This window comes from Heloderma suspectum, chromosome 5, assembly GCF_057233095.1.
Source record: "Heloderma suspectum isolate Gila_16-S chromosome 5, 16-S_ref, whole genome shotgun sequence".
NCBI classification, from domain to species: Eukaryota; Metazoa; Chordata; class Lepidosauria; order Squamata; family Helodermatidae; genus Heloderma; species Heloderma suspectum.
This window is the reverse complement of record NC_139462.1, coordinates 106,646,618-106,661,779: the sequence shown is the minus strand read 5'-3', so window position 1 is coordinate 106,661,779 and position 15,162 is coordinate 106,646,618. Positions and strand designations below refer to the sequence as shown.

Genomic DNA, 15,162 nt, shown 5'->3' with positions numbered 1-15,162 from the left:
ATACCGCCATATATGGATGTGTGTGTATGCGTGTATCTATGTCTATGTCTATATCTATATCTGGGCAGCTTGCCAAAGGGGGGTGGGGCATTATTGGCTATCATTGTCACACTTCTCCCTCGGAGAGGTTCAGTCTATCTTAGCTCATAAGGACAAAGAGTGCATCAGAGACAGGATCTCCGAGGGAGACTGCCATGAAAATGGAGGTGCCAGCCAATTTCAGGCATTCCCCCAGGGGTTCCGTCTGTTTAAGAGAGGCCAATGTTTTCAACAGGACCTCCAGGAGTTGACTGTTGTTGCCCTTAGGAAGGTGTTTACTCCCTCAGCATCTATGTGGAATGAAGAAAGGGACCCCCTATGCACAGCAGCTGTGTATCTGTGGTTCCGGAGAAGTAGACGATGTACTACATTACCGGGTACACGGTGCCCTTTATGAGGAAACTCAGGCTCTCTTTCTGGGAGAGCTTTTGAAGATAAGGGCAGGATGGCCCCCAGGTGACATTATCTCTGACTTGTTGGCAGATTATACTAGTACTAATTTCATTGCACATAGGGTCACTCCCTTTGCAGTAGCAACACAGAAAATCCATCACAACGTTTAAAGATGTTTGCAGTGGGCTGTAAAGGAGATGATCTGTCTAGAACTTTTCTAACCGTGTTACTGACTCATTGCTTTTCTTGGTATGTGTATGTGTGTGTGTATATGGATATATGTATATATGAAGAGAACCTGCCATGTTTAGCTCTTGCAGGAGGCCCAAGTGGAACCTCTCCCATTTCTCTTATGGTTGGTCTTGAACGGAGACAGTGTGCCATGCAGCTCACTGTATAGCGGAAATACAGAAACCTCTTTTGAAGCTACCTGAATCCACTGTGTGCTGCCTGTAGAGCGGAGCCTAGCAGTGGGTTGAAAAGCCCCACGAAACCAATATCCCGTGGAACATGGCCGCCTCCCCTACAAGGAGGGCCCTGCGCTGCCCCTGGGCTGGGTGGAGAGGTGTGCATGGTGACGCTCCCGCTGAGCTGCCAGACTGCCCAGCTCCCAGATGGGAAGGGAGGGAGAGAACCTGGCCGGTCGCCATTTTGAGCCTGGCTAGAAGGCCAGCGAAACACTGTGCACCCCTGCAAGTCACATAGGTCACACCTCACTGGCTAATAGCGTTGCCCTTATTTTCGCCGTAGTCTACGTAATCTTTACGTAGACTACAGCGACCAAATAAGGAACGTGAATGGCGGCTCCCTATGGGGGCCGCCATTAGCCGTACGCGCTTTTTTTTTTTTAAGTCACCCGTGATAGGCTACGTGATGATTTACGTAGCCTATCACGGCTGACTTTGCAAATCTAGCCGTGATAGGCTACGTTAATCGTCACGTAGCCTATCATGGGGGTGTTTTTTTTGTATTTACTTTTATTGGAATGGCGGTGGCGGCAGCCGGTCGAAAGATCGGCTGCCGCCCCCGCCCCCGACAAAGACCCGATGAACCGCCGCCGGGACCCGCCGCCGGGAGGGACATTCGGGAAAAGTAAGTCCCGTCCCCGGGGGGGGGGGTGCGGGGGGCGGAGAATTTCTCCCCGAAACTTGTTCGGGGGGCAGAACACGTTGGCGCTCGGCCCCCCGAAGTTTCGGGGAGAAATTGTCCGCCAACCCTAAGCATGAGACACCTGAGATCCAGTGGGAAGTCTGTAGCACTGAAAGGTGGGATGAGGAGCCCTGCATTTCAGTGCTGGGGAGCAAGGCAAGGAACCCAGGATCATAGCAGGGCTCACAGGTGTGTCTAGAGATGAAATGTCCAGCCAGACGTGGAGCAGGACGGCCAATTATATCTCCAAACACCACTGACAGTCTAGCCTTGCTCTGGCTGTTCTGTGGAGCACTGGGGAACAGAGAAGAGACAGAGAAATCCAACTGGGTTCTGGGGCGGGGAGGACAATGCGGAGAATCCCTCTTTTTTGTGTTTGCTATTCCCTCTTGGGAGGGGCTGGGGGTTGATGGGTCTCTGATTTTCCTCTTTTCTCTTTTCGGTCTTCACCTCTCCCGGCTGCTGATGGAGACCCTGCCCAGGAGTCCGTGCCTTTGACCATCCTGCCTTCTCGATGCTGGCTCTTTACCATCTCCGGGATGGAGCTGGCTTGCGGGGACATGGGATCTGTGCTGGCTCAAGTATTGGTCACCACACGCGCTTTCCCCCTGCGCTACATTGTGCCAGGAAATCGAGTCTGTGTCCTCAGGTTGGTTTGTCAGGGGAATTTTCACCATGGAAAGAGAAAGAGCAGATTTCCTTCACGAGGTACGTTCTGGCCAAATCCAACACTGCTTGTTTCCTGGTTTCTGAGGTGCCCAATCCCTTCCTTAGCTGAAGCTGGACACACCTGTTCCATCCCAGGGCGACGAATGGCTAGTTAACACATTGTGGCCCCGGGGGAGGGGCTGAGATCCCGTTCGCGACTGTAGCAGGACTGGAGGGATCCAGCACTCCCCCCCGTGCCAGACGACCAAGCCAGCTCTCCGCTGCACAGGGCAGGGCTGTTGCTGGGGACCTCCAACACGTTCCCCTGGGACCGGCCTGAGCCACAGTCCCTCCCTCCCTCTAATCTGCTGCTTTTCCTTTCCTCCCACCAGCAAAGTGAAGCCTCCATTCACCCGGCAAGTTGAAGCACTGGTCTTCCGAGTGGCTCTCCATGCCGTTCTCAGCAGGGAAAGAGCGGATTCCCACAGCAGAGTAAATTCTGGTTGGGGGCATCCCTGCCGGGGCAAATACCCTGTTCTGGGCCTGTGGCACCCAACGACTTCTTTCACATGTTCCGTCCTCACGGGTCGAAGGGAGGTTCCTTGGAGATGGCAGAAAAGAGCGAGTGCGTCCATGAAACTGTTTCCTGCAGCTGGGTCTCTTTGGAACAGCTGAGCTACGGAACTTCTCTAGCCTGTTTGGTGCCTTCCATCGCTGGCAGGGAGGATCCTTCGGCCGCCACACGCTAAGGTGCTGCTCTCTTTCCTTCCAGTGTTCCTACAGACCCTCCATTGTGGACATCCTGAAACTCACGCTGAGGGGCTTGCTGGCGGGGGAGCCCGTCCTCAGCCATCTGCTCTTTCTATTGCAGGTGAGCGGCTTAAAGCGCGGGCAGGAGGGATTCATCCTGCAGTTTGGAGTCCAAGGCAGAGTTTCTCAGGGGGCCCATTACTTGCCACCCCTCAGGCCGATTATGGGCCAGCAGAACTGCCCAGCCTTCAGCGGCAGTGTTACGGAACGGGACCTAATCTACAGCCGATTACCTTGACGGAAACAGTTCTGGCTTAGAATATTTAAGATGGAGACATTTCTGGAGCAGAGGAAGAGATTCTTGTGTGGAGGCTGGGGAACCCGCTGTCTCCCTGGGGGCTCAGACAAGGTTCATATGGGCCTCTGTCTTCTGTTACTCCTGCCTCCTGCTTGCCTCTGTAGGAAGGAAGAAGGTATTATGTCAAACTATTGTTATGTCAAACTGTTTGCAGTGTTAGTGTAAGCCGCTTTGAGCATCAGTATACTTTGGAAAAGCAGTGTTCAAATAAGGTGGGGATGGTGAGGAGAGACATGATACCTTTCTTTGATACCATCTGGTATCAACGCTGGTATTCTACATGTGATTCTCTCCGGGCAACATGATCTGGCTTTAAATCCAATTGCAGTAAACTGGACCCATTTGAGGACCACTGTGGTTGAGCAGCGCTACACGGATACGGTCAATGAAATACCGTGGGCAGAAGCAGGCTTGGGTGTGGTTTGGAAGACAACCCTACCCCCGCTGCACGGATTCTGAGATGCTGCTTCCTCCCACGGCCAGGAGAGCAGCAGAGCCTCATGTGCGGCATGTCCCTGCAGCACTGTGCGTGCAACCTGCCAGAGCTGGATGTGAGGAACCCCACATGCTTGCATGGGAAGAAGAGGCTTCCAAACTGCCCTTGGTCTGGAAGGGAACTAATTCTCCCATGTAACTTGCAGGTGCCTTGACAGGGGAGAGATGGGAATCCGTTCAGAGCCACAGTGGAGGTCAAAGACAGACTTTGTGCAGGACACAAAGGGAGGAGCGGGCACAGAAAGGTGTGTCGAGGCCCATCTTGTTTGCTTTCCCACCAGACATTAAGCCCTTCTCTAGGGTTTAATGCGGCAGGGCTCAGGCTTCATCAGACATCAGGCCAGGGAGGCCATCCGCTGCCTCCGCTAGCCCCTCTCTGCCAGAGGGCTCAGAGAGCTGGGAAGGATGGAACAAGCATCCCCTTTTGGCTGGGCCCTGAATCATCCAAACAGGTAATGGAAAGCCCCTTTAAAATCGGTCCCGTCCATCTCAAGGAATGATCACTTTCAGACACATTTTCCATGTTTGCCACCTTAGCACTGTCGCATCCAGCTGACATCTGTTCTCAGGCTGGATGTTCTCCCTGTGAGGGATTCAGAGGGGAACGTATGCAATAGAGAGTAGGGCTCACCTGAGGAATGATCGCACAATTTTCGGGCTTGTTCTCCTTCCTCGGTGCTCGGAAGGGACCTGCCGTTGGTTTCATCTTGTGCTTGAGGGTTCCCTGCCCCTGTCATCACATAGGCTACACCACACACTGAAAAAGAGAAGTAGGGAAGAAACCCACAGTCTATCTGGGTTGATTCTCTTCAGATGGGCCCAGTCCTTTCTTCCGCAAGTCTTAGTTCAGTTCACTATCACTGTTGGATCTCAACATCAACAATGTGGTTCAAATCCCCTTGGTGGGAAATGGTGACAGGGGCTGGGTACCTAACAGGCACCTGTATGGGTCGGATGCCATTTCTCATGGGATGGGAACAGAAAGATGCCATAGCATTCGGCCAGAAAGATCCATCATGTTGAGCAGGAGTCCCCCACATTTGCAGGCCAGTGAACACATTTGGGAATTTGAGAAACTGCTGTGGGCATCACTACAAAATGGCTAGCATGGAGGATGTAACTAGTCTCATCATGGCTTGTAATCTTATACCAGCTTACATAGAAATCAGTGGGAATAACTTGTGAATAGTAGGCCTCTATTCACACACACACACACACACACCCCTTTCTGCCACTCCAATGGAAATAAAACTGATGCCAGGCCCCAAAGAAGAGAATTTCCCGCCCACTTCGAAATAGGTATGTACGAAAGTGACTTACCTTTTCGCGGATTCTGTTCATAGTGGGGGGTGGAAGGCGATCCGGTCCTCCCCCCCGGAATCCTCAACGGCTGGCTGTGCTCCGCGATGGCTCCGTGGAGCAGCCGGCCAGGCCCAGGCCAGGGCCGTCCGCAGCCGGATTTCCGGCCGCGGAGGGTTCTGGGTAACCAACCCCCCCCCCAAACAAATGCGTACGCAAATGGCAGCGGCTACGGCCTCCACCATTTGCATTCCTTCTTTTTCGCCATCTTAGTCTACGTCAATATTTATGTAGACTAAGACGAAGAAAAGAAAGGGGAACGCAAATAGCGTAGGGGGCACTTATGGAGCCTATCACATCCTGGTAAAAGAAAAAAGATGGCGAACGCAAATGGTGGCGGCTACAGCCGCCGCCATTTGCTTTCCTTATTTTTCGCCGTCTTAGTCTACGTAAATATTTACGTAGCCTAAAACGGCAAATCAAAAAGGGGCGCGGAGCCGCCACGGAGCACAGCCAGCGGCGAGAATTCCGGGGGGGAGGACCAGATCGCCTCCCCCCCGTCGAGGATTCCGGGGGGAGGGATGGAACACCTCCCCCCCGCCATGAACAGAATGCACGGAAAGGTAAGTGACTTTCGTACATCCCTAGGGGGAAGTAGTGAGGAAAATGTTGGGGCCTGCTTATCCCCCAGCCTCAGCCCCCACATGGCGTTGTGGCCTAGGGTTAAGCCAAAGCCTGTCCTTCAGAAGCTTCTGCTGTGCACTACATAGGGAGGTGTCTGGAAGGAGAGGACAAGGGGCCCCTCTTCCAATTGCCCCCCACCTGCTCACCTCCCTGTCCTGACAGCCCCAAGCGAGAGCCACATGGGAGAGCAAGGGATGATGTCAGGGGGAAGGGGGTTGGCCCCCAGTTCAAGCTTCGCTCTCGTACAGATTGACGCTTCATCACCTAAGGTCTTATTTCAAGGTTGTGATATGGAGAGGTTGCTCTTGAAAGGTCTCCCTGGTCACTCTAACTGTCTAATCCCAGATGCCAACTGACTAACGGTAAGTCCTGATCCGTCTTTGCAGTTGGAACTCTCAGTGCCCCAGCATTTAAAGGTAGATGATCAGCACAGATTGGGGGTGTGTGCTTTTCCTCCCGCTCCTCCCGAAGTCTTGCCCCCGCTTGCTGAGCCCAAAACCGCACTACAGGATTCTTCTTTCAGCCGGGGGAGAGGACTAAAGAGGGGAATTCCTGCAACCTTTCGAAGCAGGTTCGCCCTAGCTCTATTCACGTACTAAGAAAAATGGAGATCGCCGTCTCGCACACACTCTTATTCCGGTGGCCACTAGTTGACTGTAGGTGGTTGCCAAAACCTTCACACAGAGAGAACTGAGCATCCCAGAAGCCAGCTTTGCTCGCGCACGGGGACCCCTGCCCAGGAGCTGCTGCGTTCGGTCTGCAAGAGGAGAAACGGCCAGGCCCGTGAAGGGGGCATTTGATGCAGAGGCCGCCCCTGTCTCATGAAGAGTGACGGGGGATAAAGGAGAGGGGTCCTCCAAGAAGAAAAGCCACCCACTCCTCCTGCAAACTTCTCCCTGTGAAGCCTGCTTATTAGTTTGTGTGTTTCCATGTTGCTAGACAGTAGCAAAGAGTAAAATCCTCCAGCAGCTCCCTATCCTTTGCAGGCGCAAAGAGGTCCGTGAAGCAGCGTTGAAAGTCCCCCTTCCCAGCAAAGAGAACACTGCCAGATTCCTGGACACCCTGGACTGGTGCCCAGGCCAGGCAGCACGAGGGGCCATGTTTGGCCTGAGCCTCCTCTGTGAACTGGGATCTTCACCCCTTCCTTGGGAATGGCCACGTTCTCAATCAATCATTTAGTCTGGGATTTCTCAGCATGGACCGCCAGCATTCACAGTGGCAAAACTGAGCCCTCAAGAAGTATGCTTTCTGCCCGGGTGGGTAGCTAGTTAATCTCTCCCCCCCTTCCACCCCTGCCCCATGGCCAAGGAAGGCAGAGCATGATGGAGTCTCTTCTCTATCCGGATGAGGTCAAAAGGGAAAAAAAGAAGAAAACAGCCTTACCTGCCCCAAAGAAATTCATTCACCCCCCAATCCCCAAATCCTACAATTTTGGGAAGGGGATCCCCCAAATTGGAGTCAGCTACATGTTTCCATGATCCAGGTCAAAAGACCATAAAACTCAAACCCCCCAAACAATGGCGTTCTGAATGTGAAATCTACAGTCACCCTTCCCTCAGTCAGCTGGTAACCTAAATCATCAATCTCTTCTCTTCCATCCAGATGCTGTTATACTTGAGGACTTTGAGGATGGGATGGAGAGGACGACTGGGTCGGACGGTTCAGGTGAGATGATGCCTGGGCTTGGGCGGGGTGGGGGGACTTCTGTACGGGAACAAAGGATCACGCCCACTGGGAAGATGGAGGCAGGTCTGGCTTTTCCACCTCTCTGATTCGAGAAGGCTTATGGGGAAAGCAGCGCCTCTTCAAGAAGGAAGTGGGACTCATTTCTCCTTTCTTGCCTGTTCTCCTTTCTTGTCTCCTTGCCATGTCTTTCCCCTCGGGTATCCCAACAGACAACTTTCTGCCACTGATCCAGTCCCAGAAGACCCTTTCAGAGGAGGTCGATACCGTCCGGCAGTTCATGCAGAGACTTCAGTCAGGGCAAAAGGTACAGTCAGCCATCGCATTTCTTACTTGTTATGTCAAGGGAACCCAGGCAGTGGGGCTTTGGGAGGGTTCAACAGCCCTCAAATAATGCAAGGCTTTTTAGCTGGGATTGACCCTCAGACAACGTCTGCTGCCTCAGTTCACCCAGCTCTCTGAAGGTTGCAAGCTAGGAGGGATGAAAACCAGGACCACCAAGGTGGCTTTCCCGAAACTGCAGGGGGGATTGGGAAATTACAGGCTGGTTATCGTCACATCTGTTTTGGGGAACTCAGCTGAAAGCAGTATTAGGACAAGTCCTTCTGAACAAGAATCACCTAGGGATGGCGGAGTGCCAACACATTCGGTCCTCTGAAGGTTGTTCGGGGAGAAATTATCCGCCCCCCCTGCCCCCCGCCCCCCCCGGGATGGGACTTACCTTTCACGAATGTCCCTCCCGGCGGCGGGTCCCAGTGGCGGTTCGGCAGGTCTTTGTCATGGGCGGGGGCGGCTGCCGGTCTTTTGACCGGCTGCCGCCGCCGCCATTACAAGCAAAGTAAAACAAAACAAAACACCCCTGTGATAGGCTACATAACGATTAACGTAGCCTATCACGGCTAGATTTGCAAAGTCAGCCATGATAGGCTACGTTAATCATCACGTAGCCTATCACGGGTGACTTTAAAAAACAAAAAAAAAGCCCGTACGGCTAATGGCGGCCCCCATAGGGACCCGCCATTTGCGTTCCTTATTTGATCCCTGTAGTCTACGTAAAGATTTACGTAGGCTACGGCGAAAATAAGGACAATGCAAATAGCGTTGCCCTTATTTTCGCCGTAGTCTACATAAATCTTTACGTAGACTACAGGGACCAAATAAGAAACGCGAATGGCGGCTCCCTATGGGGGCCGCCATTTGCGTACGTGCTTTTTTTTTTTTTAAGTCACCCGTGATAGGCTATGTGACGATTAACGTAGCATATCACGGCTGACTTTGCAAATCTAGCCATGATAGGCTACGTTAATCGTTACGTAGCCTATCACAGGGGCATTTTTTTTCTTTTTTTTCTATTGAAGTTTGCGGGGAGACGGGGCGCTTCTCCCCGGCCTGAATTTCGGCCGGGTGAGGCGGGAAGCCTCCCCCCCGGCCTGAATTTCGGCCGGGCGAGGAGGGAAGCCTCCCCCCCCGGCCTGAACTTCGGGGGGAGCAGCGAAGCGCCTCCCCCCCACCGTGAAGCAAGCTGCGAGACCAGGTAAGTGACTTTCGTGCATCCCTAGAATCAACCTGGCTGGCTTCTGCAAAGGGAAGTCTTGTCTCACGAACCTTTTAGGCTTCTTTCTGAGTATCATTAGACATGTAGCCAGGGGTGATGTGGTAGACATTGTTCACTTGGACTTCCAAAAGGCTTTCGACAAAGTCCCTCACCAAAACCTCCTGAGCAAACGTAGCAGTCATGGGATATGAGCAGAGGTCCTTCTATGGATCAGTAATTGGTTAAAGAACTGAAAGCATAGAGCAGGAGTGCATGGTAAATTATCCCAATTCAAGGGAAGTCAATAGTGGGGTCCCACAGGCATCTACATTGGGACCAATGCTTTTCAACATGAACTGGGTACAGTTCAGGTCACCACACCTGAAGAAGGATCGTGGAGAGCTGGGAAAAGGGCAGAAAAGGGCAACAACAATGATCAAGGGGCTGGAGCCTCTCCCCTATGAGGGAAGTTTACAACACTGGGATTGTTTCGCTTGGAAAAAGGAGGGTAAAGGGAGACATGGTAGAAGTAGACAAAATTCGGTGTGGATGGCTTGAAAAGGAGGTTAGACAAATTCCTGAAGGAGACGTCCAGCCCTGGCTATTAGGCTTGAGGGCTACTTGCCACGTCCAATACCAGAGGCGGTATGCCCACGTCCAACCATTGCTAGGGAACATGGGCAGGAGGGTGCCGTTGCGCCCTTGGCCTGCTTGTGGAGTCCCGCTCGGCAGCTGGTTGGCCAATGTGTGAACGGAATGCTGGCCGGGATGGACCCATGGTGTGTTCCAGCATGGCTCTTCTTATGTTCCTATGAAACCACAAGCCATGGCAAGCCAGGGACCCATGGGAGACCCGCAGAACACGATAGCCCCCACTGGGTGAATTCAGACACAGTGGGCTGTCATGTTGTCCCAACCAGGCCATTGCCTCTCTGCAAGGGATATTCAGCTTCAGATGTCATCTGTCTCTGGATCTGGCATCCAAGCAGAGCTTCGTGTTAGGGGCCTCACTAGCAGCCTGTAAGTAACAGGATAAGGGGTTCAGGCAACTGCGAATTGCTGCCAGGTTGGCCTGCACCATATGAGGAGTAGGATACCACTTCGCAACCTGCATTCTGGCTGCCTGAACCATGTCAGACAAGGCCCGGAAACACCCCTCACTCCCTCACAGCCTGACCCTCCCCATTTCCAGAGGTTCCTGCTGGACTGCCGGATGAAAGATGGCCTTCCTGCGTGCCATCCCCAGCTGCTGCATGGCCGCAGGCCAGAGCAGCTGGGGGACAGTCGGCCTCCTCTCTACCAAGGCGGAGCTTGCCCTGGCTATAGCGGTGAGTGAGATGGAGCCCCTGAGAGGCGCAGAGCTGGAGGGTGGAGGAGGAGCCCTGTATTCCAATGTTGGGGACCAGACCAGAGGAATCCAGGGACACATGAGGGCTCTGGGGCTTCCATGGATGTTCTTTCACCCTCTGTGGATGGCGTATGGAGGAGAAAGGAGACAGAACAATCCAACCATAGGCCATTTGCTGGGGGACACGGGCAGGAGGGTGCTGTTGCACGCATGTCCTGCTTGTGGGTTTCCTGGGGCCAGCTGGTTGAGCACTGTGTGAACAGAATGCTGGGCTTGATGGACCCTTGGTCTGATCCTACAGGGCTCATCACGTGTTCTTACCTGGGTTGCAGGGCTGGGAGGACAGTTTGGAGAGGCCCTCTGTCTCGTTCTCGCCATTCCCTCCAGGGCCAGGCGGGGTGTCAGTGGGCCTGTGGTTCTCATCTGTTGCCTTTCACCTCTTGATCTCCCACAGGCAGCAATGGAGACCCTTCCTGAGGACTCAGGGCCCTCCTGTGTCCTGTCTGCAGTGATGCTGGCTATTCACCACCTCAGGTACGGAGGCGGCCTGTGGGCATTGGAATCAGCGCTGGCTCAAGGACTGGTCTCCGCAAGTCCATGGTGGCTGATTTGGGGAAGTGGGGGCAGGGGCAGAGTTTCGTCAGTGCTGTTTACCAGCTCCCATGCTGCGTGTAGGATTAGCCCAGGGATCACATTTCCCCAAACTCCACGTATCACAGGCTTCCAGAAGGTTCCTCTTTGGTTTATTTTTCAAGAGAAACCAAAATGAGCTCTGCAGTTACTGCTCCCTCGGGGTCAGTGTCTCCCTCTCTCCTCAATGGTCAAAGAACGTCTCACATGAGAGTTCTGTCATTTAAACCTCAGACGTATTCTTGGTTTACACCTTGCAGCCCTGGGGGAGAGCCTGGGGACCCCGTTTGAGACATAAGCAGGGCTAGGAGGGGATCCCGCACTTCCCCCGGGGCAGCTCTCTGCTGCACAGGGCAGGGGTGTTGCTGGGGACGTCCAACACGTTCTCCTGGAGTCCCTCCCTCCCTCCCTCTAATCTGCTGCTTTTCCTTTCCTCCTACCAGCAAAGCGAAGCCTCCTTTGAGCCGGCAGATCGAGGCTCTGGTCCTCAGATTGGCTCTTCATGGAGTCTTGAGCAGGGAAAGAGAAAGAGCAGATTTCCACAGCAAGGTATATTCTGGCCAAATGCATCAATGCTGGGGCAAATACCCTGTCCTGGGTCTATGGTGCCCAATCCCCTCTTTACCAAGTTCCTTCCTCAGGGGGCAAATGGCGGCGCCCTGAGAGGGCAGGAAGGGACGAGTGGTCCGTAGCTGCTGCCCACGTTCCCTTCTGGTTCATGGAGCTGTCTCTAGCTGGCGGGTCTCCCTGGAATTGCTGAGCTACAGGACTTGCTCTCGCCCTGGTGGAGCCTTCCACCGCTGACTGGGAGGACCCTTCAGTCGCCCCACGCTAAGCGGCTGCTCTCTTCCCTTCCAGGGTTCCTGCCAACCCTCCCCTGCTGACACCCTGAAATTAATGCTCAGGGGCTTGCTGGCGGGGGAGCCCACCCTCAGCCATCTGCTGTTCTTGTTGCAGGTGAGGGGCTTCGGGGGGGCAGGAGAGGTCGATCTTGCCCTTTGGATTCCAAGGGAGAGTCTTAGTTGACCCAGCCTTCAGCAGCAGCGGAAGAGGACGTGGCCCAACGGACAGCAGCACAAGCCGAAGGGAGCAGGTCCCGTGCAGAACGTTCAGGATGGAGTGACAGGGGCCATTTCTGGCACGGCCCTCCTGCCTGCTGCCTCCTGCTTGCTTCTGCATGGATGACTCTCTAGTCCATGAGCTGTGATCCATCAAGGCAGAAAGTCAGGGAGGGGAGGACGTGGTTGTGCAAGCCTTGTATGATGTACCTTAGTTGGCGTTTAAGCCGCTTTAGGGATGATTTGACTTCCGAAAAGCAGCATCCAAATAAGCGGAGCAGGAGGAGGAGGAGGAGAGACACACCTGATATCGAAGTCTGAGGCCATCTGATATCAAAGAGGGTCTTCAAGATGTGCTTCTCTCAGGGCAATAGCATCCATCTCACACAATCCGATGGTATTGCTGCGGACCACTTTGTGATCCAGTTCGGTTGAAAAAGGTGGTGTGCAACCCCCATAGGACTCTGACCTGCTGCTTCCTTCCACAGCACATCAAGTACTGGATGCTGTCGAAACATGGCCAGGAGAGAGGCAGAGCCCTGACATGCGGAGCATCCCTCCTGCGCCATGCAGTCACCCTGCCAGACCTGGATGTGAGTATCCCCACATGCTGTCACGGCCTGGAGCCCTGGCCTGGGACTGGGAGGGAATTCAGAGGATAGACCAAACTGCCATTGGGGGGCCAGGGAACTATTTTCTTTATGTGATTAGCAGGTGCGGGGGTGGGGGCGGGGAGGGACACCGAATCAGAGTCACAGTTGCAGGTGATGGGTTAACCCCCCCCCCATGCCAGGGTCGTGTTCCAGGTCGTGCTTCCCATCCTGCCTGTTTGGGAAAGGACAATCTTGACAGTTTCGTGGGGAACGGACGTGTCTCTCAGTGCTTCTAAGACCCAAAGTCGTCTCATGCTCCCCTCCCAAATGCAAAGATAGAGCATCCCACTGGGAACCGGTCCAGTTACCCTGAATGTGGAGAAGGTGGGTTAGAGCTCTCGCTAAGGGCTAATCCTACCAGTGGAGTTGCAGAAAGAAGTGCATTGAAGCAAAGGGAGGAGCTGAGAGTGGAATGTGCATAGAGATTCATCTCGCTTTCTTTCCCACTAGACATCGGGAGAACACCCTGCTCTCGGGTACTATGTGGCAGCTTTTGGCCTCCACCTTACCAGCAAACATGAAGAACTAAGGGACCAGGCGAGGGAGGCCATCAGCTGCCTGATGAAGCTGCTTCTCTTCCAGAGGGGTACGGAAGCTGGAAAAGCTCCATCTGCTGCTCAAGTTTCTTTACCCCCTGCTTCCCTTGGATTTGTCTTGGGAAGGGAAGAGAAAGATGTCAGGCCAGTGGTAGAGGGCAACCAAGCTATAGCTTCTGGCGCGTCTCTGTTAGGGCAGAGAATGACTGACTTGGAGGAGGAGGAACTGTGGTGCCAGGGGGGAACGGGGACGAAGATGCCTTCCGGCACCCCCTCTGAGTACCGTCACTGCTTGTCTCTTTTAGGTCTTCCAGGAACTCTTCACTGAGGGCCAGAAGAGAGAGTTCCTGAGCATGGCTGTGCTGACTGCGCATGGATCCCAGCTGCGGACAAGTGCGGCTGGGGTCCTCTTGGTCTACACCATGCTCGGGCAATCCCATGTGGTACTGGGGACGGAGGTGAGTCAGCGGCTAAGTCGGCTTGGCGCAGGGGAACGGACGGGTCTGCGCAGAGAACTGCATTTGACATCGGCGGTGTCCCTGTGTCATGAATAGGGGGCGCGGGGGAAGGAGAGCTGCCCGCACAGCTTGTGTTTCTCACCCTGTAAGGCAAGGGCAGTGAAGGAAAAGGTACTGCAGCAGCTCGACATCCTCCAGAGGCAGAAGAAGGTCCCTGAGGCGCTGAGAGTCCTCTTCCCAAGCAAAGGTGACTGCCAGATCCTCGACACCCTGCATGTGTACACATGCAAGGCTGAGCAAGGGGCCACGTTCATCTATCCCCGGGTTCTCCATCTCTTTCTGGGGAATGGCCTTGGCCTCAATCATTTAGGCTGGGATTTCTCAGCACGGACCACCTGTGTTCTTCGTGGCCAGATAGACACTCAATTAGTGTCCTTCCTGGCTGGCTGTGTAGCTGGCCGATCTCTCTCTCTCGCTGTCTTTCTCTTTCCGGGCCACGGGAAGAACACACAGGAAGCTCCTCACTAAAGTGTGTGTGTGTCAGGGAGAAAACATATCCTTAAAACACTTCATTCCTTTTTGCCTCTAGTCCCCCAAACCCTCCAATTTTGGGAGGGAGATTCCACCTCCACCACCATTAGACTAATCTACCTGTTTTCTTGGTCTCAGTCACTAACAGGTAATTACGTAAAGACCCCAAATAATGCAGTTTTATATGTGACGTCTTCAGTCATCTGCTACCTAAATCAGGTGGAATACTCCAGTATCCCCTTTGCTTCTTTTCCCTTCTGTTCCATCCAGATGCTGTAATTGTTGAGGACCTCGAAGAGTAGGGGATTCGCCACCCCAAACTGGGCCATCCTCTTGACAAGCGGCACTGTCTGCAGCATTGAACTAAATGAAAGGAAAGAAAATGCAAAAGGGTCCGGCCCAGGAACGTGAAGGATCAGAGGGAAGGAAAAGAAAAACATGCTCGGAAAAACAATGCTATTTGGGGGAGGAGGGATTAAAGACCAATGCGTTCTCAGTCAGCAGTCGGGGGGAGAAAAGTTTCTGAATGTCATTATTTGTGAAAATAAAACAATTACAGCCCATGATTCTGCTGCAAGACTCCTTGATCCCATGTTCAGTTTGAGGTACTGATCCACAGCTTCCAACATATCAAAGATGAAGACAGGGACGTGCTTGTTGTAACCTGATGTCAGGGTGGAAACTGAGCCCATAGAGCCCCAAAGCAGCTCTTATTCTGAGGAAGAGCAGCTTCCCACGGGAGAGGAGCCCGCTCGTCTTTCAGAAGCGCACCTGCAGGGAGAGATTCCTCCTGCCTGCCTTCCTGAGAGAGAGAGTGACCCTGGCAGTGAAAGAGCGGGGGACGGGGTGTTGGTGGACGCTCGGCACAGACGCAGGGGGAGGCGCCAAATGGAGGGCGCCGAGAGGCGGCGCTCTG

The 15,162-nt window shown here is 53.7% G+C and overlaps 1 protein-coding gene across 2 annotated transcripts; it reads left to right on the top strand.

Annotated features, from left to right (window-relative positions):
• The first annotated feature begins 2,419 nt into the window (after window positions 1-2,419).
• LOC146344245 (uncharacterized) lies at window positions 2,420-14,808 on the top strand. Of its 2 annotated transcripts, none has more exons than XM_084860333.1 (10): window positions 2,420-3,100; window positions 7,418-7,480; window positions 7,711-7,805; window positions 10,225-10,360; window positions 10,835-10,914; window positions 11,454-11,559; window positions 12,557-12,661; window positions 13,563-13,715; window positions 13,866-13,962; window positions 14,517-14,808. In XM_084860333.1, the coding sequence occupies exons 4-10, from the start codon at window positions 10,253-10,255 to the stop codon at window positions 14,546-14,548; spliced, it is 681 nt and encodes a 226-aa protein (XP_084716459.1). In that variant the 5' UTR covers window positions 2,420-3,100; window positions 7,418-7,480; window positions 7,711-7,805; window positions 10,225-10,252; the 3' UTR covers window positions 14,549-14,808. The 2 variants fall into 2 exon arrangements, with proteins under 2 accessions (XP_084716459.1, XP_084716460.1); XM_084860334.1 differs by lacking the exon at window positions 2,420-3,100 and adding an exon at window positions 3,101-3,452.
• Window positions 14,809-15,162: the final 354 nt, after the last annotated feature.

Coding starts and splice junctions, on each gene's coding strand:
- LOC146344245 (XM_084860333.1), top strand. CDS start 10,253: ATGGCCTTCCTGCGTGCCATCCCCAGCTGCTGCATGGCCGCAGGCCAG. Junction 10,915..11,453: donor CTGGCTATTCACCACCTCAG/GTACGGAGGCGG, acceptor TCCTCCTACCAG/CAAAGCGAAGCCTCCTTTGA. Junction 12,662..13,562: donor TCACCCTGCCAGACCTGGAT/GTGAGTATCCCC, acceptor TGTCTCTTTTAG/GTCTTCCAGGAACTCTTCAC.